The sequence below is a fragment of the Calliphora vicina genome, chromosome 5 (genome assembly GCF_958450345.1).
Source record: "Calliphora vicina chromosome 5, idCalVici1.1, whole genome shotgun sequence".
Classification (NCBI taxonomy): domain Eukaryota; kingdom Metazoa; phylum Arthropoda; class Insecta; order Diptera; family Calliphoridae; genus Calliphora; species Calliphora vicina.
In genome coordinates, this window is record NC_088784.1 from 79,372,333 (window position 1) to 79,399,637 (window position 27,305).

Here is a 27,305-nt window from a genome sequence, read left to right on the forward strand (position 1 = left end):
AACTTAATAAATTGAATTTAAAAAACGAGTGCCTTGATGTGCTTTACCTAGGGTTGCCAGTTTTATTTTTGAAAAAAGCGGGACAATTTTAAAAATAGGTGAAAAATGGTGGGATTTTCAAAACATACGCGGGACAAAAGATAATTAATTCTACGTAAGCTATCTTAACACGAGCTGAGTTCACTATTAAGTGCGAATCGTTTTGCATCATTGCAAATGCTAAATTTTAAAGGTTTTGTTGTGTATTTTGTTATTGGATTATGGTAAAATTTTGCATTTGCAATGATGCTAGATCATTCGCACTTAATAGGAAACTCCGCTACTGTATTTTTCCCAAATTGTAAATTTACGCAATAAATGTGTAAATCTTATAATAGAGTTAAATTAAAGAAAATTTCGTCCTGTATAAAAAATACGTTTGTTCGTTTGATTGCTACTTTAACTTGAAAAATACAAAAAATAAAAAAAAAATATATTGGAAAATATTAGGAGCCAAAATAACTGCACATCTTTTGAGGCCAATAACGAATCAAGCCAATATCGGATACTCTGTTCCACATTGAAACGTTCTGCTTCAATCGAAACTAATAGAAGTCGGGCGGGGCAACGTTTGGACTATAAAGCGGATGAAGCAAAATTTCCCAACCACTATTTTAAGTGGTTTTTAACAGGTACTATCTTCATTGAGTAACGACTCCAATTCTTGGGTATTTCAGTCACGGACAACCAGCCAGAATATGGACATAATTATATTGAATCATTCTGAGTCGATTGATCATTAAGAAATAACTGTATACGAACTCTTTTCTGAATAAATATTTGCTCACGGGAAATACATACATATCAGTTCCACTTAATTGTTTTAATTTTTTTTTATACATTTTCAACATAATTATGTTCTTTAACACTAGATATGAAGTAAGTAGTTATTAGATTTGGAAAATCCAAAAAGCGGGAATTACGAATCCCGAGCGCGGCGCGGGATTTCATTACTAAAAGCGGCAAAATCCAGCGAAAATCGGGACATTTGGCAACCCTAGCTGTATCAATACCCATTAAAAACTCAATTTTGAATTTTCTGGTTGTTGAGCCCTTTTACATTTCAGTTGACGATATAATTTTTCCTTTCATTCTGGAACTACACTCGGTTTTATTGTAGTAAATACGATCGGTTTTTCCGCAATTACTTAGGTCTGGTGATTTACCTGTAGTTACCGGCTTATCAATGGGTTTCTTTGTAGTTACTACAATCGGTTTTACTGTAGGTTTCGCCGTAGTAGCTCCTTCCGGTTTCCCAACCGTTGTTGTTTGCTCTGGATATGCTAGTTTATCTTGTTTTCGTACATCATCCGCTCCTTCTCTCTCCAAATGCAGCATCTCTGCTCTTCTGCCACAGTTGTCAAATACCTCAGTACCATCGCCATCATATGGAATCAAGTTTAATCTACCCGAAACATCATACTCTTCCTTTGTTGAGCACAGAAACTTATATTTCGGGTCAGTACCCGTAGTACATTTTGATGCAGGCACTTTACAGCTATTATATATTGTTCCTCTGGCGATATTTGTCGTAGGATAATTACAAGACAGCATAACAGCTTCCTTTTTCTTCTCGGCAAAATAAAATTTAGCAAAAGTACAACCCACACGATTATTGCGCTCATTTAATGAAGTCAAAAAATGTCCTACCATGCTGAAAGTTAATATTAAATACCAACATATATTTCCTTTAAAATTGATCGGCAACTTACACTTTAGTCTGATGATAAAAACTATCAATCATAGGCATCTCAGTTAATCTATATTCAACATACCACAAATATGAAAGCACATTAATGTATGCTGTAGCATTATGATGCTTCCCAACGTATGTCATTATTCCGAGATTTTGTCCCGAAAGCGGATATTTGAGAGTATTACGACACTTGTCGTGAGCAAACGTACAATATGAGGTATGAAGAAAGGCAGTTTTCTCCAGTTCCTTATCCCAAGTCACAACGCCATGACGACAACCGGGTCTGATGCCATACTCCTTGTAGAGTCCACCACAGGCAACATAATTCCGTTGTTCATTGTGAAAATCTAATATATCTTGCTTATCCGAATCTGTTAGTGGTATTAACTCTGCATTATCAGGACATGGTGGATATTGAAATTTCTACAAATATAAAACTTTGCTCGTAACTACTAGCACAAATTTCTTATAAATATTTATCTTACACCATTATGACGAATACCATCACGACATCCAGAGTGCATTCCATCACCACCCATATATTTACATAAACCGGGTCTGCAGTAATCCGTAAAGATGTCTTCGTCATCACTCCCTGATGATATTGAAAAGGGGAATATTATATATAAATAAATTAGAATTGTTTTGATTTCCATAGTTGTTAGACGTTATTCTTTGTGTTCGACTTTCAATAAATATGACTGAGAAATATTATACTGTATTACCCACCTTTGTGACAAACTAAAATTCAAAATTCGCTAATAAATTATATGAATTGTGAGTTACCCTGCAATAGGTAAATTCTTTAGGGTAGTTCTATATTAATATTATCAAATATTTTCGTCCTACATAAACTGGGCTCTATTTATCAATGTCTGGTTATAGTTTTTCATAATTATTTTGTACATATACTCCATGTTCAAAAAAATGTTTGTATTAGTGAATGGTAAATCGATTACGATTATAGTCGAAAATCTAAAAACGATTATTTCGTGATCGATTATATACTCCGATTTTTGATAACGCTTAATCGAAATAGAAATAAAATTCCGGAATTTTTAGTATTGTCTACGTTTTTTGCTTTCATTAAAATTTGCATATTAATCTTCAGCTGACATCGGAAAATATTCACGGAGGACCTCAGATTATAATGCGAAATTTTTTCAAACTTAAGAAATTTTTATAAAAAGTGCTACGAAATTTTTTCCATAAAATTGTTGTCAAATGTTTGCCGTTACGGTTTATAAAATGAGCACCTCAACATAAAGGAGTTATAATACTCTTCCAAAATATGATTTTAATCCGTAATTATAGCGTATATGGGTCATTTGTTATAGTTCCCAAAAATGCAGGTCGATTATTAAAAAAATCGATTATTGGGTTCAATTAATCGGCTGTAAAAATCGAAATGAAATGGTTAATCGAAAAGTCGAAAATCGATTATTAGCTTTTCATACCTTTAACTAGTTTGTATAAAGACTGTCAATATATCATTACGATAAAGTCGAAAATGTCGAATTTTGTGCCATCAAAGCGTCATATGCGGGAAGTTTACATCTTTATTTTAAAAAAAGTACCGCTGAAGCTCACCGATTGCTCAACAAAGCTTATGGTAAATATGTCACATCGGTATCAAGGTGCGAGAGATGGAGTTGTTCGGTTCAGAAGTGGTAATTTTGACATGGAAGATAAAAAACTTTGAAGACCAAGAATTGGAGGCTTTACTCCATGAAGTTCCTTGTAAAACTCAACAAGAACTTTCAAAATCATTGATATTCTTCTAAAAACAGGGAAATTGGATACCATACGAATTGAAGCCGAGAGAAATAATGTTTGAACGCTAAAAAAAAAATAATTTTTGCATCGAATTATTACTTGCGATGAAGAATGGATCCCATACGATAACCCGAAGAGGAAGAAATCGTATGTGAAGCCCGGTTAACCGGCCGAATCGACACCAAACCCAAATATCCATGGCGCTAAGGTAATGCTCTATATTTGTTTGCATCACAGGGAACCTCAAAGAAACACAGCTGGTTTGTTTCAAGAGAGCATTTGCCGAAAAACGACCAGAATATGCGGCTAGACATGAAATCGTAATATTCCATAATGACAACACTCGGTCACATGTTGCAATAAAAACTATTTATAACGATGAGTTTGGGAAATTTCGCCTCATTCGCCTTATAATCCAGACCTTGTACCGTCCGACTACTATTTGTTTCGATCGATGCATAACGCTCTCGCTGGGATACACTTAAGTTAGGAACAGTGTATCCGAAAATGGTTTGAATTGTTCTTGGACCTAAAAGATGGGCAGTTCTTTTGGCTCAGAATCCATATTGTTACAAAATTGTACTTGAATTCAAATATAACGATTTAACACGGCTGATTTAAAAGTAGCATAATGCTTTCAAATAGCAGTGCTGTAATACCAAACTGTAACATATCTGTGGGCATTATTAACATTGAATAAAAGATTTCAGTTGACCATTTAACGTAAGTTGGCAATGCTGTTTGCTGCGACCGTATATTCGAATTCGAATATTCAGTTAAAAAAACATTGTAGAAAGTACACCACAGATGGCGTATGTATTAGAAAGACAGTTAAAGAGCAATCTAGAAAGCAGAGGGCAGTGTTATAAATAGTGGCAGAGGTTGCAGTCGTTAGAGAGTTTATCAGAGACGCTTTTCGAATAAACATCACCTGAGTGCTTTGTTTTTCAAGTGAATTCGTGTACATTATAAAGTGTATGTATTTCTGCGAACTTATAAACGTGTATAAAAAACATCGAGTGACTATTTAATTCTGTTGTTGTACATTTTAAATAAATAAAGAGTTGTTACAATTTTTAAACTACTAAACGGCTTTTATTTGCAATCAAAAGTATCCGGTTTATTTAAAGGAAATAAACCAACGTTTTGAAAGGGTTAAAACGTAACAATATGTTGCCATAAAGGCCATAGCTAGCAATGGCCAATACTTTGAATAAATTTATACTGTACAAATTTTAAAAAAATCCCACATTTATAAGTCAGACACCCAATACATCAATATAACCGCTAAAATCCTAGTTCAATTGCTATTTAAATTTATAAAACTCGAGCTACAAATGGCTGATATAAACAAAAAACCACGTTTCGATTTTAAAAATATTCTTTATATATATCTGGATTACATAGACATGTGGATACCTAATGAAAGACTTATATTGTTATTCCGTTTGTAATTTCCACAATATAATTTTCCGACCCTATAAAGTATATACATATATTCTGGATGCTTATAGATAGCGGAGACGATTAAGCCATGTCCGTCTGTCTCTCTGTCTGTACGTCCGATATCTTTGGGATCAAAATCTTCAATAATTCTGTCAGACATGCTTTCGAGAAGTTTGCTATTTAAAATCAGCAAACTCGATCCACAAATGTCTGAGATATGAGGAAAAAACCAGGACAACCTCGATTTTTTACCTATATCTGGATTACTAAATCAATTATATAGACAATATGGATATCTCATGATAGATGTTTCAAAGACCTTTGCAACGACGTATAGAATAAAGTAAGTTGGGCCTACAATGGGTCAAAATCGGAAAAAATATTTTTTAACCCGAATTTTTTTTCAACAAAAAATTTTTTTTTTTAAATTTAAAAAAATAAAAAAAAATTTTTAAAATTTAAAACAAAAAAATATAATTACAATTCGAAAATAAAATTTTTCCAAAAAAATTAAAAAAAACAACTTTGGAAAAAAAAATAAATTTTGTTTACCTAAAAATATTTAAAATTTGTATTTTGAAGTAAAATTTGGTGAAAGGTATATAAGATTCGGCACAGCCGAATATAGCTCTCTTAGTTGTTTTTATATTAATTCCAGTTTTTAGGGAATATAGACAAAACTGTCCTAGTAATTTCCGTTTTCCAAACCCAAATCTTAATTCGAACTCAAAAATCTAATGTATCCACCACCAATTTTTTTCCTTTCGCGTTTCTGAATTAGGCCCTAATTACGGGAAATACGGCTATGGATGCAATCTGATGAGATAAATCCCTTCATTCCCCCTAGGTCCTTCGCTCAACAGACAAATGGACAATTCTTGGTTGTCTAATAATTTTACAGGAAATCGTAGGCCTACCACCAATATTTCGATGTATTACATTAAATTCAATTGAACATATTCTAAGTTTCAAATGAAAACCCACAACTTGAAGAAGATTTTCATACAAATAGAAGGTCCTTCATAAAACAAGTTTTTTTCCAAAAATGTTTGATTTGAAGCGAAATAATAAAATTGACTTACTAAACAAATCATACGATGCTATGTATATTTGCTGACGTTCCTATTAAAAGCAAAAACTTGTATGTCACTCAATGGATATCGACCAGAAAGAATCTAAAATTACTGCAATGTAAATGTGTGTATGTATTTTATTGCCATTCAAATGCATAGTTTAACATACTTTAGACGTAATAAAAAACAAAAAAAAATAAAAAAAAATCCAAATAGAAAAATAGGAAAAATGTGTGTATATTTCTTCATGTTTTTTGTACTAGTATATATTTTCATTTTTAGGTCAAAAACTACCCCTTAGTTACAGCGTTTTTTGTTTTTCAGCCGCTTTTACTTTAGTTTTCGAATAGCGTATCTGTGTGCATACGAATGTACATAAATGTAAATGGGTGTATAAAGTATGAATTGGAATTTATGTAATCAACAATAAGCAACAGCCACAAAACTTTTATACAAAAAATTCTACGACTCGTGTAAAACTATTTCCGATATAAAAATAATGTTGCACCATATCAAACTGAACTGAGATCAGGGTTGCAAAATGAAAATTGTACAAATTGTTGTAATAAAATTGATAAAAATTAAACGACTTTAGCTGTATAATGTCGATGAACATTTTTATTAAATTTATTTCTCGGGGATATGGATCGGTTTTAGCTTTTCCTTGTTCTAGGAAATTGTATCTGTAATAGTATCTAAAGGAAGTCAATTTCCTTTCTACAAACTCTGAAATCTAGATTTTATTTTTCAATTTTAAAATGTTTAAATATCTAGTTTCAAATCCTACAATTTTTCCATCCCTGCTATACATAATTTATAGTCTGGTATTAAACAACAAAAAGGGGATCATTTCAAATGACAGCAACAATATAAAACTATTAAAAGGGGATGGATGCAAAATAACTATGAAGAAAAGAATTCTAATGATGATTAGAAAACATACACATTTGTAGTGAATGCTAACAAGTAATTTCTATCAACATACATGAATCTCCTCTGATACCCAGTAAGTACCCAGCCGACCAAACAATCGAAAACATTCGCAAAAGTGAATAATTCTCAAACAAAATTGTTCACAGAATGATCAAGAAATTTGATTTGGCTTTGAAGGTCGCTGTGGTTTTGGCTTATTCGCTTATACATGCTACATAAACCCCACAAGAAAAAGTCTAACCGGGTCAAATCGCACGTTCACATCATCTCCACGTGAGATGACCATGCCCTCAAATTGGTATAGTCCCAAAATCGACAATTTTGATTGTCGACGTACCCATTCATCCAAAAATGTGCCTCACCGTAAATTGTGCGAAGAACACCCAAAAAAAATGCTACTTAAGCCCACCAATTGCTCACCATAGCTTATGGTTCCATGTATTCCATCGGTTTCAATGTGCCAGAGATGGTTTGTGTGGTTCAGAAGTGGTGATTATGACATGGGAAACAAATATCGCCCAGGCCAACCAAAAATGTTTGAAGACCAAGAATTGGAGGCATTACACCATGAAGATTTTTGTCAAACTCAATAAGAGCTTGCTAAATCATTAGGAGCTACTCAAGCAACCATTTCAAAACGTTTGCGAGCAGCAGGATTAGGGTTCCTACGCGGGTAAAATTTCGGGAAATGTTTGTCGGGAATTTTTTGGGAATTTCTTTATAAGTTTTCTTCTTAATGTTACAATATTCAGATTCGTTGCGATGGCCAAATTTGTTAGTAATTTAATTATTCTATTATTTCCGATTTATTAATTGTATAGCCTCGAAAACTACGAGTATAACAATACTGATAAAATGCCACCATTAAATTAGAAACTCTTAAAAAGGTTGGACCAATATTGTACAACCAAATATAGTTATTTTATACTTCTTTTAAAACGCTGGTCAAATTATAAGACAATTTATTCTGGTTTAATTCAGTATTAAAAAATTCCCGGGAATGAAACGGTTTTTTAATTTCCTCCCGGGAAAGGAAAAAGTCCGGGAAATTAGCAACCCTAAGCAGGATTCATCCAAATTGGGTACCTTACGAATTGACGATGAGAGACCTTGAAATACGATTTTGAATATACGAAATGATTTTTGAACGCCATAAAAGAAAATCATTTTTGAACCGAATCATTACTTGAGATGAAAAATGGATCCATTACGATAACCCGAAGCTTAAGAGATCGTACGTGAAGCCCACCAACCATTCGAATAGACACCAAAGCCAAATATGTACATGGCGCTAAGGTAATGCTCTGTATTTGGTGGGACCAAAAGGGTCCTATCTATTATAAGCTGCTGGAATCTGGGCAGACCATCATAGGGAACCTATAGCGAATGCATCTGATTCATTTGAAGCGAGCATTGACCTAAAAAAGGACCATGGCACTCAGGTAATGCTCGTTATTTGATGGGATCAAAAGGGTCCTATCTTTCATAAGCTATTGGAATCTGGCCAGACCTTTACGATGCGTAAGAGATCGTTCGTGAAGCCCACCAACCAGTCGAATCTTAACCAAAGCCAAATATGTATATGGCGCTAAGGTAATGCTCTGTATTTGGTGGGAGCAAAAGGGTCCTCTCTATTATAAGCTACTGGAATTTAGCCAGATCTTTACAGGGAACCTTGATTCGCTTGAAGCGAGTATTGACCGAAAATCGCCTAGAGCACGCAGCCAGTCATGAAACCATAATATTCCACCATGACAACGCTAGGCCACATTTTGCAATAGCTGTTAAAAAACTATTTAGAATGAAGTAGTTGGGAAGTTTCGCCTCACCCGCCTTATAGTCCAGGCCTTGCCCCTTCCGACTACTATTTTTTTCGATTTATCCAGAACGCTTTCTCTGGGATACTCTGCACTTCAAAACAGAATAACCGATATTGGCTTGATTCTAGGCCTCGAAATATGAGCAGTTCTTTTAGCTCGAAATTCATATGTTGGCGGAAAGATGGGAAAATGTCATAGCTAAGAATGGCCAATACTTTGAATAAATTTGAATATTGTACAAAGTTGCAAATAAAAAATTTAAAAAATCCCGCATTTTTATGTCTTACAACTAACAAAACAATGTTATCATTTCGCTAATCCGTCCATGATGATTTGGCAAAACAAAGTGAATAAACGACTGCCAATTCGCTACGCCTGGACGCTATTAACTGTCAAAAGTCAGGCCCATTATAAATTAGATCATTATGACAAAAAAATCCAATTTCGGGAGACCTTTTGTGTGGGGTTTAGTTTTCATTTGCACAAAAATTCTACTGTAAACATTTTCGTCATGTTTTTGCAAAAATATTGTCCATGAATTTTTTAAACTAAAAATTTTATTAATTTTTGAAAAGAAGACAATTTCCTATGAATAAAAATTCACCGGGAGTTTTTGTCCCTTTTCTTTTTTTAACGTTGAATTTGTAAAAAGTAAGAGAGCTATATTCGGCTGTTCCGATTCTTATATACCCTTCACCAAATTATACTTCAAAATAAAAATTTAAAATATTTTTAGGTAAACAAACATTTTTTTGCAGTTTTTTAATTTTTTGGAAAAAAATTGTTTTTTGAATTGTTTTTTAATTTTTTTTTAAAAATTTTTTTTATATTAAAAATTTTTTTTATATTAAAAATTTTTTTTAATATTTAGCGAAAAAAACTTTTGGTGAAAAAAAAAATCGGGTTCAAAAATATTTTTTCCGATTTTGACCCAATTATGTCCACCTTACTATGGTTTTATATACGTTATTGCAAATATTTGAAATATCTATCATTAGATATCCATATTGTCTATATTAATGACTTTGTAATCCAGATATAGGTCAAAAATAGGTAAAAAATCGAGGTTGTCCTGGTTTTTTCCTCATATCTCAGCCATTTGTTGACCGATTTTGCTGATTTTAAATAGCAAACTTCTCGAAAGCATGTTTCACAGAATTATTGAAGATTTGGATCCCGAAGATATCTGGATTCTCATTAAGGTGAAGGGTATAAAAATGGGAAAAATTCCCGGGCAATTTTTATTCCTAATTGGGCTGAATATGTCAATATTTTTGCCCCACTAACAAATTCAAAACTTAAACTCTTACTTAAACTGTACCTCTTCTATAGCTGTGGAAACTTATATTAATTTACTCAGATTTTATTTTCATTTCTTTTTTGAAATTCCCCCACTATTCATTCACATACAATTCGATTTGATGATAGAATTTTCAAATGCTCTGGTCAATTGGGTATAAGTCTATAAATGTATTGTTTATAACGATGACGATGTTGCCGATACTTTAAGAAAAAACGACAACAGCAACGAAAAATGCAATAAATAAAACCACCAGGAAAATCTATTGTTTGGTGTCTTGAAAATATTTTCGTAACAAAAAGTAAAGAAATAATATCCTCTTTCAAGGGAATTGAATAGAATTTCTTTTTTTTTTCAAACAAGAGAAGGGATGTTATTTAGGGTTCTGTAAAACGACTTTCGAATAATCAACTTTTTTTTGTTGATTTTTCCATAAATTATTTTACTCATCGAAAACTTTTCTAAAAAAAAACTCGTCGAATTTTATTTTAATAAAAAATTTGTGAAACTATTTTTTAAAAAAAACGAATTGAAAAATTTTCTATTGCAAACTCGTTGAAATAATTTTTTTTTCAAAATTTGATACCGAAGAGTTAAAAAGTCATCAAAAGTTACGACTTCAAAAGTTTAGAAGCTAATTATGTTCGAAAGAATCGACTTTTCACAAAATGGAAAGTCCAAAAGTCCCTTCTTCATATGTAAATTGTAAAATATCGAAAGTTCGAATAGTCGACTTTTCATTAAATGGAAGAAGTCAAAGTTCAAATTTCGTAAAATCGTTTTCACAAAATCAGAAGATTTTGTAAAGACTGCTGGAATTCATTGTATATCTAATAATAACTGCAGTAGGGTATCAGATTTTATATGTATCTGTAACTTTGCAAAAGTATTTATGTATTTATGTGTATTTTTATAAGTTTAAATAAAAAACATGCGCAATAAAGAAGAATATACTTATTCTGTAATCCGTATTGCATGTTGCACAGTGTGTGTATCTCTATATTTCTGTAACTGGAATGTACTACATATTTCATTTCTTTTAAGGAGGGGTTGCAAATTTCAAATTTTTTTCCCAAAATAATCATACACACACACTCACATTCTTTTATAAATTACGACATTATAAAGGAAGAAAAAAACAACACATTAAATTTCCTTACATCGATTTTTTTTTCTTCAAAGAATTTATAAAAATTTATTGAATATTCGTTGGAAATTAAAGGAAGTTATAAAAAAATGTTTTGTATTCCTTTTTTTAATATTTATAAGTCTGTTTACACTAAAGTTATAAGTAACTTCACACAAGAAGAGTATCTGTTAAGTGACCTTTAATTTAGACAAGGTCAAAAGGTCGAGCTGGTATAAATAGAAATTATTACAAGATAAACATTTTGTATGCAAGAGACTTGCGGAAAGGTTGCAAAATATTTTTGGAAATTGTGATTACTAAAACTTTTTTGTTGTATATTTTTGGAAAGGAAATTTCGTATAGGTTTTTACATTATTAAATTTTAAAGAATTTTGTAAAATAATCAAAACATACAAAAAATCCCAAAAATGGAAATTTTAAGATTTTTTCCCATTTGAACTATATTTGGTCCGATGCTGGTATAATAAAAAACATACTAAGTTAAGGAAATATTAAAAATATGGTACTTTTATAAACATATATGTATTTTCCAGGGGCTTAAATTTGTATATGGCCTTTTGAGCAATAAACTATGATATTCAAAATTTCTACAATATTCATCTTTAAAGTCCTATTTTGGAACTTCTACAAAATGTTGATTTGGAAGAGAATTTTCTAATCAATTTTAGTGGAATTCAGAGTAAAATTGTCTCTGATATTTTAAAAATACTGCATATTTAGGCAAGATTGTAATATTCGAGGGTACATACATACATGTAATCTATATAAATAATGTCTTTCGTTGGTAATTGCACCACTTTTACACCCACTTTTTTCGATTTATCCAAAATAGAATAACGGCTGCACCGATTTGGCTAATTTTTTGTTCAAATGTTCATAGTAATCCAATTTAAGTTTTTACTGAAAGAAAAATTGACCATGCCAGGACCGATTTCGAAATTTTTTTTTAATGTTCGCAATGCCCCGCAAAAGTTTTTACAGAAATGAAATTTTTCCACGTCCACTTATATAATACTACGATCTGTGATCACTCATATTTCAGACCAAAATTCGATTACTTATATAAAAACCCACAATGTCTTCAATCATTAATAATTGGCCAATAAGCGCTTTATCAAGAAAAGGAGCTCAATCTGTGATCACTCATATTTCTGACCAAAAATCGATATTTTATTTAAAAACTCAAAATATCTAAATTCGCTTATAACTTGGCCAATAAGCATTTAATCAATAAAAGGAGCTCGATCTGTGATCACTCATATTTCTAGCTAAAATTCGATTTTTTTATATAAAAACTCTAAATATCTAAATTCGCTAATAACTTGGCCAATAAGCGTTTAATCAAGAAAAGAAGCTCGATCTGTGATCACTTATATTTCTGAACAAAAATCGATTTTTTATATAAAAACTCAAAATATCTAAATCCGCTTATAACTTGGCCAATAAGCGTTTAATCATGAAAAGGAGTTCGATCTGTGATCACTCATATTTCTAAACAAAAATCGATTTTTTATATAAAAACTCAAAATATCTAAATTCGCTATTAACTTGACCAATAAGCGTTTAATCAAGAAATGGAGCTCGATCTGTGATCACTCATATTTCTGAATAAAAATCGATTTTTATACCCTACACCACCATAGTGGGGAGGGTATAGGGTTGCCAGCCTGGCTGGACTTGGCTGGATTGTCCAGCTTTTTTGATGCCTGTCCAGTTTCAAGCTAAAATTTCATTTGTACAGCTAAATTGAAATTTTCGACAATAATATCTATATATTTATTACTTCCAATTTACGTACTACTAATTAGTAGACTGTAATAACTTATGCAAAAAAGTGTATGTATTTTTTGAAGAAAGGAAAAAATAAATACCAAAAAGTTTTATGGGAATACGTGTCATGTGGAATTTCTGATAATGATGTCAATGAAGAAGAATGTAAAAGTTAAGGATTATCAGAAGCATATTTATATTTTATGCAAAACATAATGCAGGAATTTACCGCTTTTGAGAATAACTCTTGTACAGTTTTAGAGATGCTCGATATAATGACCGTACTTATATAATGACATAGCCTCAAAAGTAGAATAAATGAAAATTTTTTTGGATCCAAAGTTAACCCTTTCGCTACAAGTTTTAACTGGAGGTGTTAATAGATGTTTTAAGTTTATCATATGGTTGGTATTGATATCAATATTGACTGATATTAATATTAAGGTCCTACATGTCCTGGTTTATCCGTTATACCAAATTAAATTTTTAGTCCTGGAAGCTTATCCTGAAGCCCCCAATGATTTTTTTTTAAATATTTTTTATTTTTATATTTCCCTAATATGTTTCTAAGCATTCTAAATAATTTTTATTACAAAATTATAGTTTTTACAAATTTTATATGCAAAAAATCAAAGGCACTTTTTTAAAAAAAAAATGTTGGATTCAAAAATCTATTTTCACACATTTTCAAATTGCTATCAATCGAACACGAATAGCGATAATTCAATAAAATAAATTGTAACCATCTCTAAATATATTCCAAAAATAGACTCAAAGACTATCTTTTAAAAATATTCATAATTGTCGAAGTTATGTGCAAAAATCTAAAATGTATCCATATGGATACAATGTAGCGAAAGGGTTAACAGCATTTTGAAAAAAATTGCGAATACTTTTTAAAAACAGCGGTCAGCTATTTAGAACATCGTTTTTTAAAAAAATAGCATTTTTAAATTTAACCTTCAAATATCTGAAGAAATAGATAACGATATAAATAAATACCACGAGATTTGTCAAATGATATGGTCCCATTTTTTACCAAAGGTGAAACGAATGAATTCGAGAGTTTAAGAAAAGCTGCATGTTTCGTATTTTCAATACAAGTAAGCAAAGCTTTATGTGAAAGATATTTTCTATTTTAAACAATCTTTATACTAAAGAAAGAAACCGAATGTCATTCGACCTGAAATATTAATACGGAAAAATTTATAGGTAGTTTGTAAAAATTTTCAAAATTGTTTACAAACTTCTAGATTTGAAATTGGCCAAAATGTGTAAGCTCAAAAACGAAATAAAGTCGCAGTGTTTTTACTATTTAATAATATAAATATGTATATGATGGACTTAACCGAACAAATTTAAGTTTAGTTAAATAAATTTTAAGGAATGAAATGAAAATATTTAATTGTGATTCTAAATTTTTAAATATTAACACACTGCTAAGAAAACACTTTTTGTAAGAACTTGAAAAACGAGCAAGTGTGGGTTGTAGACCCAAAGATTTTGAAACACCCTAAAAATTTTTAGTTAATTTGAAAAAACTGTTTTACGATAGGTCGTAGCACTTTAGTGCCTTTAGTGTGTGAGTTAACATTTTTAGACCGAAAAATTGTAAACAGTTATGGAAAGGCAAAGAATTAAGCTTTCATAAAATGTATACATAAAATGTATTTTCTATGAAAACCTATTTTTTTTTTGTACAATGTTTTAAACAAAATTATATATAGAAAAAAACGGGACTTGTTCAAATCGGTTTAAAATTGCAAAAGTTTGTAAACTTTTTCGAAAAAGTTCGTAAAAATTTACTTGTAAATTAAAAACTAAAATTATTTTACTAAAAAACGTATTAACGAAAAGTTGAATTGTTAAGAACTAAATTTTCTTTATACATTGCTATAAATTTGCATAAGCTTTCATAGCAAAATAAGCAATGAAAAGTCACTTAAAATAAAAAAGTTGATAAATTTAGTTTTTCTTTTAGATATTCTTAACAAAAACAATACTTATAACTTACAAATATATCAAAAAATGTACGACATTTTAAAGCGTAATCAATTTTCTTTCTAAACCCGTTAAAAAATTAACATCACTTAAAACGATTTTTTAGAATAACTTTTGAATTTGAGAGTGTTCTGAAATTTTTTGACATAATTTGCAATGTACTCAACAAGACCTATAACCCACGCTTTGTCGTTTTCCAAGTTTTTTCTCACTGCAGCACCGTGTAATACATTTGATTACACAAAACCAAAATTATCATTTTCTCAGTAATTTTTGTAATGTCCAGTTTTTTTTTGATTTGTCCAGCTTTTTAGACCCCAATGTCCAGCTTTTTGCAAATCTGAATCTGGCAACCCTAGGAGGGTATAATGCGTTTGTGCAGATGTTTGTAACGTCCAAAAATATAAGTCTAACACCCACCTCGACTTAGAATCACTTTCTGAGTCGATTAAACGATGTCCGTCCGTCCGTCTGGTCGGCTGGCTGTCCATGTAAACCTTGTGCGCAGAGTACAGGTCGCAAGCCTATTGAAACTAGCTGAAATCGGTCCATTATTTCACCTAGCCCCCATACAAATCCCTCCCGAAATTGGACTTTATCGGTCATAAATGTTTAATTTATATATGTATCTCCACAAATTCATGTCTCCAAATTTTGTTACGATCGATCCATAATTAGTCATACCCATATATGTCCGCTTCCGAAAATCACTTTAACGTGCATAAATCGCTTAAAAATGTGGGTATACACACAAAATTCAACATAGTTAACTTTAATATAGACATAAATCACAAAACCTAATTTCATGGTGATCGGTCCATAATTGGTCATAGCCCCCATATAAGGCCCACTTCCGAAAATCACTCAGAAATATTAATTATTGAAATTTTAAAAGAAAAATAGGGTATTATATGGTCGGTCTTGACCGACCATACTTTCTTACTTGTTTTATATAAAAACTCACAAATCGAACACAAGCACTTTTTTTAATTTGTCGGGTCAGCTAGTATTCAATAAAAGGTTTGTTCGTTAATGTATCGCAATGAAATTTTTAAGTCGACAAAGCTTTTGATAGTAAGTGTAAGTCTTACACAAATATAAGATTTAGGCAAAGTAAATCCCTAAAAAAACAAATAAAAAATTCCAATTTTCTGATTTTTTGGAATTTCGCCCTAAAGTCCACATTTAGACCGGGCCTTTTAAAATAATAACATGAATGATTTGGAATACTTCAGAGTATCAAAAACTGTTGTTCACTTTGTAATCGAGCTTTGGGAATTTAAATTAAAAATTTCAGTAAAAAATTAGTTTTATTTGGAAGTGCCTAGGGAAACCCCTATTAACATATTTCGGACGTTTTATATTTTAAAGAGATCTTGAGTCACCTTTAAAAAATAGAAAAGCCTAGGAAGTTCCATAAGAAAGTTGTTTTCTATTGGTGTATGATTTAAAAATGCGGGATTTTTTAAAATGTTTCGCTTTTCTTTTGTACACTATACATTTTGGCATTTGTTATATATGACCCTTTCGTCTTTCTAGGAACATATGGATTCCAAGCCAAAATTACTGATCATCTTTTGAGGGCAAGAGTGAATCAAGTCAATTTCGGATACTCTGTTCCAAAGTGAAGCGTATCTCAGAGAGAGCGTTCTGTATCGATCCAAACAGTTAGTAGAGCAAGTTCTGGACTATAAGGCGAGGGATGCAAAACTTCCCAACCACTTCTTTCTATATAGTTTTTAACAGGTATTGCAACATGTGGCCGAGCGTTGTCATGATGGAATATTACGGTTTCATTTCTGGCCGCTTAGTTGCGGTATAGGTTCCTTGTGATGGTCTGGCCAGATTTCATCTGCAGATATACCTTAGCGCCATGGATATTTGGCTTTGGTGTCATTCAACTGGTTAACCGGGCTTTACATACGATTTCTTACGCTTCGGGTTATAGTAATGGATCCATTTTTCATCACAAGTAATAATTCGGTGCAAAAATGATTTTCTTTTATGGCGTTCAAGCATAATTTCGAACATACAAAGTCCTCTTTCAAGGTATCTTCAATTCGTATGGTACCCAGTTTCCCTGCTACTTGCAAACGTTTTGAAATTGCTGCTTGAGTAGCTCCCAATGATTTAACAAGCTCTTGTAGTAATGCAGTAATGCCTCCAATTCTCATGCAGTAATGCCTCCAATTCTTGGTCTTCAAACTTGTCTGGCTGGCCTGGACGATATTTGTCTTCCGTGTTAAAATCACCACTTCTGAACCGCACAAACATTCTCTCGCACTTTGAAACCGATGGAACACATTAACCATAAGCTATGATGAGCAATAAGTGTGCTTCAGAAGTAAAGCAAAACTTCCCGCATATGTCGCTTTGATGGCACAAAATTCGACATTTTCGAAGCAAAACTAAACTTTGTTGTTTACAGTATAATGTTCAATACTAAGTGAGAATAATAATCGGACCTATAGTTTAGAAGATACATATAGTATAACATAACTATTGCGATCGGCCCCACTCGTTAGCACCATTTAAATTTTTTTGTTTAAATTCAGTTAAGATTTTCTAACAAATTTTTCAGTAGAGCCAAAGTATAAATATACTTTGAGTAGAGCCAAAAACTGTTTATTTTTATACACTCACAGAAAAAATATGATTCCGTAACGGTTGCTCAATCAAAATAATTTAAATACATTTTAAATTTTCTATAATAACTTGTTTTCTACATCAATGTTTTGCTTCTTATTCTATAATAACATGATTAAAGCTATATGGTTGACAATATTATTGATTTTGAACGATGTTATCAAGCCTGTCACACATTTTGTTCGGAATGGTTTCATTCCGTAGTTTTTATTCCCATCGATTTCGTTTTAGTTTCTACAGATTCCGTTTAATTTATTAATTCCAAAAATATTTCATAATTCTGTATTTTAATTTGACAGCGTTTTTCATATTAAGAAAATGTGAAGGTTTTGGTACAGAAATTTATTAAAAATTTTAGAAAACCAAATAATTACAATCAAATATCAATTCCACTTTGAAAATTGAAAGTGGTTTCATTCCGAAAAAAAATTTCGTTTTACTTTTTCTGAAGAAGCAAAATACGGAATTAATTCCACTTTCGATCGGAATGGAATTCTGAGACAGGTCTGTATGTTTGCGAAAATTCTCATACAATTAAATTATGATAACTATAAAAAAAATAATTTTTATATTTATAATCGTGTAATTACCACAATATGAATATGATCGTTGAAGCTTTATATGATTAAACAAGGATTAAATTATGGTTAAATATGATAATTTTATGATATTTTATAATGCTGCAGATTACTAATAATTTGGATAAACGAACTATAAAATAGTTTGACAGCTACTATAATATATGATGCTTTTTAATTATGGTCACCAGAACCATATTTTATATTTGCATGTATGAAAGCAAAGATCCTTTGTGATTACTTAAGAATCAGTATTTGTACAGAAGTTAAAGAAATTATGAATGTACTACTTAACTATCTAACAGGTAATCAAGAATAATAGTTTTTTTTTAATCTTTTAACAAAAAATATTTCCTTTAAAAACACATTATGATTATATAAAAATATAAAGTAACAATCTAATCTAATACAAAACATACACATCAAAAAACCTCAAACATTCATATAAGAATAAAATAAATTGAAATGCTGGCAATTTCTTTAATTAAATCAAACAAAATAATAATAAAATAAGAAATCACTTCCCCTAACAAATATAAAACGCAAAGAAAAAAATAACCGAAATGGAATTTATTAAATTAATTGGAACATTTCTTTGCTTCCGCTTTAACGTCAGGGTTCAATGAACGTTTATTAACATTTTTCTAAATGTATGATGACTGTTTGAATACTGTGTCCTCGTACTTGAATAAGAAACCTTAAGAATCGCTTAAATACAATCAATTGATTGTATTTAAATGGTAAGAAAAGTTACCCAGCAGTTTTTGAAGATTGTCTCGAACTGGTGATTTTACCTATCATTTAGGGTGACAACTAGTTACATAACTAGCTATGTGACTAGTTATTTAAACACGTGCATGTCCTATGCTGGGGGTCAATTAACCCTTTTGGGTAACAATGGGACACTAAAGTGACAATTGACTTCACGCTAGGATTCTTCGGTTGTCAGTACACATAAGCATTGACTACTTGCTTACCAGCTGGGTAACTATTTGAATCCAGCAGTTAAGCAAATAGTTAGTGTATCCGTTATAGACAGAAATGATCACTGTCTGATCACTTGGCTGACTCCACTTGATATATTTTTTGGGTCATTGACATGTGGTCTTCTAGTGGAGAGAGAAATCAATTGGTTACTTTATACATCCCAGGTAATCTAGCGTGAGGTCAATTGTCACTTTAGTGTCTCTAAGTAACCTATAGTGAAGGCACTTTAAACGTTTATTTTGTTCTTCACTTTAGAAAGTAGAAGCAATATATTGGAGAGTTGTTTGTTTGCAAGTAATCGGTTATTGGACTGTCTATGACTTTTTAACTGACTATTTAAGTTCAGTTAGCACCCATACATGTTAAAATAACTAGTTATGTAGCTGATCAATTAACCAGTTAGATATCTAGTCAATCCAATGCGTTGATTACTTTGGACCAGCTATCAGAGTCTCATTGTAATCCAAAAGGTTCAATTGACACCCTGCATTGGACATGATCGTATCACGTAGCTAATTGTCACCCTAAATGATAGTTAAAATCACTAGTCCGGGACACTCTCCTAGAACTGTTGGGAAAGCAACCGAAACTTTTACTTAAGGAAATCAAAAAGACAAATTTACACATACACACGCACTTGAATTTTCAATAAAAATGATGAACGATATTTTTATTCTTTCGTTATTTCAGTAAATAAAAGGAAACCCCTAAAATAGTGTTTTTTATTGAGAAAATTTAATTATAAATTCAAACGCATATTTACACGCATTAAGTATCAATTACATGAGAAAATGTTTTTTCTCATATAAATTAGGGTGGGTTGTGTTTTAGTTTCTTTCGAATTTCTAGGAGTGGCGGTCGGATTCGTAATCTATACAGAATTACAATTTTTGAATTTTTTTTATTACTAAACTAGCTGACCCAACAGACGTTGTCCTGTCCAAATTAGAAAAAATACAAGTGTTTAAAATCGAATGGCATGTCGGTCGAAGACATTGGGAGCCGTGGTATCAAAACGTCTTCTCCTTTGTACTTTCTTTTAAGTATTGTTGCTTCGATGACGTTATTCATCGGGGTTTTTACCGAAAGACGGATGGCATTACGAAGACGTGGTTGGTTTATGTTCCGTAACATTCTGATTACCGGTCCGATTTTCAGCTGGAGATTGTGAGATGGTAATCCTGGTAATTCCAGCGAGTTTAAAAAGCCAGTTGGATAGTTGACGAAATCATATTGGGAAGTAACGGAATCCGCCAATTTTCTTTGAATCTTAAAATTCAGTTCCCCTCGACATTCGCTCAACCAATTGTAATTTTGTACAATGTTTGGAAACTTCTTTCGGATGAGTTCGAATTTTGAATCCGTGAACTCGCAGAAAGAGACGGACAATTTAATACAACCGGTCGGAATGTCAACCGGGATTTTGCCGTTGCCAATGTCCAGCAGTTGTTTGGAAAATACTCCTCCAGTCAATTTGAGTTTCTTGACGCATTTCCACAAAATGGACGACTTCAAAAATGCATTAAGTTCATCGGCTAGCGTTGACCGTGGCATCACTAACAATGTTTGCTGAAAATCACCTACCAACAGAATCATCGCACCACCAAACCGGCTTTTATTGTTTCGTAAATCTTGCAACGTTTTGTCTAATGCCTCCAACGACTTTTTAATGCGCCATTGTACACTCTTCCCAAACGATCAGTTTGCTTTGCTGCAAAACTTTGGCCATCGCACTGTTCTTGGAAATGGATTTGCATATTCAATAGCAACTTGTGTGCTGAATGAGCAGGTCGACAGTCTTTCATCAACGTAGCTGCAATTCCTTATGAAGCAAGTGCAATGTCAATCTGCGAACGTATCGTTGCTAAAATCAACGCGATCCAAAAAGTTTTTCCAGTTCCACTGGGAGCGTTCAAAAAAAATCCCTCCATTTCCATATTTCACAACTTTCATAAGAGTGTCGTACGCCTATTTCTGTTGTAGATTCAACTGTGGAACATTTGTTCGAAATGATTCCCTCAAGACATCAAAATCATATCCAAGGGTGTATTTCCAATGAGTATCATTCTCTAACAAACGCGAGCATTAACACGCTTCTCTAAACGTGTCACACAATTCACCATTTATGGTTTGCAAATCTTGGAAAGATGTTTGGCCACGAACGTTGACAAATAGCAAATGCATTTAGTCGTTCATTCTAAATACTTTTAGTTATTGCTTCAAACGAATCAGTTACAATCGGTACAGGTTCCCTGTGATGGTCTGTTCAGATTTCAGCAGCTCATAATAGATAGGACACTTTTGGTCCCACCAAATGCAGATCATTACCTTAGCACCATGAATATTTGGCGATCTCTTATACTTCGTTATCGTAATGGATCCATTTTTTTTATCGCAATTAATGATTTTTTGCAAAACTGAATATTTTTATAGCGTTCTAGCTGAAAAAGTCGTCTTTCAAGGTCTCTTGGCTTCAATTCGTATGGTACCCAATTTCCCTGATTTTGGATGAATCCTGATGGTTGCAAACGTTTTGAAATTGTTGATTGAGTAGCTCCCAATTATTTTGTAAGCTCTTGTTGAGTTTGACAACAATCTTCATGGAGTAATGCCTACAATTCATGGTCTTCAAACTTTTTTGGCTGCCCTGGGCGATCTTTGTCTTTCGTATAAAAATAGCTGAAATTTTCGAATTTTGTGCGGGAAGTTTTGCTTTAATTCTTTAATTTGAAGCTTATGGTGAATGTGTTTGATCAGTTTAAACGTGCGAGAGATGGTTTGAGCGGTTCAGTAGTGCTGATTTTTATACGAAAGATAAAGATCGCCCAGGCAAGCCAAAAAGATCGGTGGAGAACTCTCTGAGTTAGATGACATTTCTGTGTGTTATTTCTCATTCATGTAACTTATTATATTAGCAAAATGTGTCCCAAATAGTTTGGATATACATATTTCTTCAATCTTTCGAAAGAAGCAATTCCAAAAAAATTTTTTTTTTCGAAATTCTTTTTGACTTATTTTTCAACAAATTTTTTTTCTCAAAAGAAAGCTTGATATTTTTCCTGAAGACCTATTTGGTCGCTTAGTAGGATGCGAATTGGAAATATATCAAAATAAATGTTCTATAACTCAAAACATAAAATTTTTGACTTTTTTTTTGCCAAATCAAGAACTTTGTTGACTTTTTTTTCAAAATGGACCCTTTTTAATTTTTCTTGTTGCTCAAAAGAAAGCTTAGGTCTTTTATTTGAAGAGCTTATTGGTCGCTCAGTGGGATATCTATCAAAATAAATATTTTGTAAGACATACAATTTTAGACTTTATTTTCAAAATAGCACCTTTTTTGTATTTTTTTTTTTTTTGCTCAAAAGAAAGCTTTCGTCGTTTAGTGGGATGCAAGTGGGATATACATACATAAATTAGTGAAATTAATAAAGCCAAGCGGTTGGATTTCGGAAAGAAGCATATAAAAGACGATAAAAGTTTTTGGAAAAATGTAGTCTTCAGCGACGAAAGTAAGTTTAATATATTTGGATGCGATAGGAAACAAAAAGTCTGGCGCAAAAAGAATGAACTGCTCCAAACTAAAATTCTGATCCCCACAGTAAAATATGGAGGCGGTTCCGTTATGGTTTGGGGATGTATGTCGGGGGCTGGGGTTGGTAATTTATTTTCGGAGGAGTACATTTTTAAAAAAATGTTTTAAAATACTTCTGATCATCCTACTATGTCAAATTTGGTGTCAAATGATCAAGAAGAGTTGTAAAATATTTCGTATTATTTTTATTTTATCCTGTAAGGATCAAAAGATGTCAAAAATGTCCTTTCAAATTATTATTTTAGATTTCCAATAATTTTTTATAATCAGAGAATGGTCGAAAATTTATTCGGAAACAACCAGTAAGCTGGTATATTCCATGAAAAGACTATAAATGCTATGTTAGAGAGTAAAGGAGGTGCAACCAAATATTAATAAATAATTTTTTTTATGAAATAGGATTTGTATGTACCTTAATATAGAAACGCCCTAACTCGTTTTTTCCAAAATTTAGTTTTTTGCATACTTCGATAGATAATCCCGTAATACAATTAATAAAATAAAATTAAATGTCACAACATTAAATTGGTTGCAGACCTTTATAAAAGTCTGTGTTAAAAAAACAATTGCAACTACAGAACTATAAGTTTTATTAAGTTGTTTCCTTCTCCTCTAAAGTAATGAAAATGTTAGTTAGGGCCTTTCTATATTAAGGTAGCGATATACTTTTTTGTGTTTTAAAAACTGAATTTTGCTAATTTTTTATATCGATTTCAAAAGTTGGTTCACTTGACATGAAATCCCCCATATATTTGGTAAGAAGTCTATTTTTGAAAACTGAAATTACGGAATATAGGAATAAAGTTTCCATTATCTCTCCAATCGTCAAACGATTCTCACAAAATAAAGACAATTACAAAATTCTACATAATTTTCAAACTGAAAAGATGAAACAGTACTTATACGGATTTATTTTTAGGATTGACTTAAATAATAATAAAACAATGCACATTTAATGAATTGTATAATAAACGTAGCAAAATTTCACGCTGTTAATTATTAATTAAACCACTGAAGTGTAGGTTTTAATGGAATTATTTACAACTGCTACCCAGTTCTCAAATCATCATCATTAACTTTTCAACTCGCCCAAATACATAATGGGCTGTTTTTTCGTTTCGTATTTATTCTAGTGATCCCACGGTATCACAAAATAATATGAAATAAAATGTAATTTATACAAATGTATATATATCCATTGTAAATATACAAGTCTAATGTATAATAAATTTTTAGTACGAGTTGAAGTATTTCAATGAAAAAGCTAAAATTCAAATGTCGTCATTGCAACAAAATGGAAACAGATGTTCAAGTTTGTTTTAGATAAAAGTGGAATTGAAAAACAAAGATATCTACTCCTAATATTACACTGTGTAACAGTAGTTTTGTGGCATGAAAATGTTGGTATTGATATGAATCTAGGGCAGGCTCGGATCCAGAGAGGGTGAAATAGGAAAAAAATCCGAAAAGTTTTCAAATAAAAATTAAAAAAATAGATGACCTGAATCCCCGCCTGATCTAGGGACCTTATAGGGTTGATATGTTCCTCGTAACTGACTGATTCTAACTATCGACTCTATAGTAAGTAAATATATACTTGCCACACCTATGAATATCCAACAGATTATGTAAAGGATCCAAAAGTATCGATTTGAATTAGGGGTAAATTTTTCGAAGAGCCCTTTTTGAAGTAAAATAAATTAATTTTTTCTATTGCGCATCCAAAAATGTGTAGAAAATAATAAAACTTGTTGTCCAGTGTTATTGATACAAATACAAATCCATATCTAAACAACAAGTATTTCAAATTTATATGTACATTTGTATAATTTTTATACGCATTAAATGCGGCAAACAGATAAAAAGCGTTAAAGTTCTTTCATATGCCTGCCTCGCATTGTAAATGTTTATGAGCGTTTTTTTTTTATATTTTTGTATAACGATTTGTTGGTTTATCTATCGATGTCAAATATGTACGATTCTGGCAAATTTTGCAAAAATATTTCATTCAAAATTCAGTTGAGGTTTTATTGTGCAAACAAGTACCAACTATATTTTGCTAACATTTTTTCATTGTAATTACACTTTGGTGATAAATATAGAGGGGGAATATTGGTAATTTGTTCGCGCCAATTTAAGTGCTTATTTAAATTATTAATCAATTAAGTGTTTGTGGTTTCTATTAACTGGATTTTGGGGGTTTGTGATAAAATTAGAGGAAAGTATTTGTTCCACAATTAATGCCACTATTCTATATTAAAATGTGTGTATATCGCTTATTACATGTGAGAATATCAGAAAATTAAACTTTGATCTTTAGATATTTGTCTACATTTTATTTTATATTAGAATGCAATTACGAATTATACTATAACTGAGTTTACTGGGCTAAGTAACGAAGTGAAACAGAACCGAGTGTCTGGTGGGAATTGCAACCGCAACCTCCTAGATTGACAAACTAACACATTACCCACTAGCCTATAAGGGCGACTTTTCTTTTTAGTTTCTTTTTATACCCTACATCACCATAGTGGGGAGGGTTTATTGTTTTTTTTGGTTTTGTAACGTGCAAAAATATTGTCCCAACACTCACCTCAAAATATATATCTGTCCGTCCGTCCATGTAAACCTTCTAATCAAACTACAGATCGCATAAACTTTTCTATTGTCCCAAGAACGAAGCCATTAATTCTTCTGGCCCCCATACAACAGTCCTATCTGAAAATTAACTTAAGTTCTCATAAATATCTTAATTATATAGATATTCAAACCAAATTTTGCAAAAATAAGTTTATTTATTATTTAAACTGAATTCGCACTACCAAATTTGGTACCGATCGGTCCATAATTTTCCATAGCTCCATATAAGGACCACTCTCGAAAATTTCATTAACTTTTGAAAACGATGTCTACCGATCGGGCACTAAGGCACTATAGGTTAAATGACTACTTTTTCTGTGCTAAATTAATAACGACTACAAAATCATGGTATTCAAACCAAAACCTTAAAGAATATCGAAAGTAAGAATCATTCTATTAAAAAAATGGAATTTAACCCACTAACGACCAAATACATAATACATTAATTTATTTTAATTATACTAAAACTTTTAGTAATTGCTTAAATCTAAATCATTTTGTAAATTTAAATCAAAAAGGTCCTCTTCGCTTTCATTAATTTCATTATCTTGGTGGCTAAAGTGAAATTCTTCCATGGATTCACTGCAACATAACAGTTGAATTACTTCTGGTAGAAGTGCATCTTCTTTTTGCATCTCAAAAATTTTTCAGCAAATTGAAGTAAAATAGATTGCAAATAAACTTTGGCAAGAGTCTCATTTGCTTTTAAAATTTCAATAATTTATATTCCTGAGTGATTTTGGACCGATCGTCATGAAATTAGATCGTGTGATTATTTTCTTTATGAGAGTTGAATTTTCTGTTGAATTTTATGTGTATACCAACATTTTTAAGAGATTTATGCACGTTAAAGTTATTTTCGGAAGCGGATATTATATGGGAGCTATGACTAATTAAGAACCGATCATCATTAAATTGGCTGACATGAATTCCGCATATATAACATTCATTTGGAGCAAAATTTGTGTAGATACCTATATAAATTTAACTTTTATGACCGATAAAGTCCAATTACGGGAGGAAATTTGTATGGGGGCTAGGTGGTATAATGGACCGATTTCACCCAATTTAAATAGGCTTCCTTGGGCCGAAAAAATTATATGTACCATATTAAGGTGCGTGTTAGACTAATATTCTTGGACATTACAAACATCTGCACAAACGCATTATACGCTCCCCACTATGGTGGTGTAGGGTATAAAAAATTTATTGTTTTCATTATATGCTGCTCCACTTCATCTGAAAATAGGTTTACTTCAATTTTGTCAACTACATGTTTGAAAACGGCATAAAATTTTTTTTTTTTGAATTTTCGTTAAGCCAAATTTCAAACAATAACTTAAAAAAGATAGTATTATTCGAAAACGGCTAAAAATGGCTATTATATGTAAATGAAAATTGGTTTATAACATTTCAATATATTCATTTCTGATTTCATTTAATCTGCCGAACTTTGCCGACATTTTAAAAGCTTCCACGAAGTTACATTTTGAAAACAATCGCAGCACTTTTAAGGTTATGTTAAAAAAAGTGGATTTATTTCATGCAAGTTAAACAATTTTATCACATTTTTTAACAAAAAACATTACTTACTTACTTAGTTTATTGTTCTCCATTTTCACTTTCTTGTTTATAACTCGCGAAATTATTTATACATGCAATTGATAATTTGAAAGCAATACAGGCTTTTCAACAAAATTTATTAAGTAATTACGACGGAATGTCTTGACTGCGTGTCGTCAAATGGAATTTAATATTTAACCAAAAACAAAAAGCAGACTTAGTTAATTTGGAGTATTGGTTACAAAATGGCATTAAAAAAAGTGCAATATTTGCATTTGAAAAATTGGACAGT

The 27,305-nt window shown here is 31.6% G+C and overlaps 2 protein-coding genes across 2 annotated transcripts in view; one reads left to right on the forward strand and one right to left on the reverse strand.

Moving 5' to 3' along the window:
* LOC135961700 (uncharacterized) overlaps positions 1-27,305 on the forward strand; it is an 86,156-nt gene that overhangs the window by 56,481 nt on the left and 2,370 nt on the right. The gene's annotated exons all lie outside the window — the stretch shown is intronic.
* LOC135961409 (venom allergen 3-like) lies at positions 1,096-27,066 on the reverse strand. Its single transcript, XM_065512908.1, has 4 exons — positions 27,048-27,066; positions 2,221-2,330; positions 1,752-2,158; positions 1,096-1,693 (listed from the first exon to the last, which is right to left on the reverse strand). The coding sequence occupies exons 1-4, from the start codon at positions 27,064-27,066 to the stop codon at positions 1,096-1,098; spliced, it is 1,134 nt and encodes a 377-aa protein (XP_065368980.1).

Coding starts and splice junctions, on each gene's coding strand:
- LOC135961409 (XM_065512908.1), bottom strand. Junction 2,159..2,220: donor ATGGTATTCGTCATAATGGT/GTAAGATAAATA, acceptor TTATATTTGTAG/AAATTTCAATATCCACCATG. Junction 1,694..1,751: donor TTTTATCATCAGACTAAAGT/GTAAGTTGCCGA, acceptor ATTAACTTTCAG/CATGGTAGGACATTTTTTGA.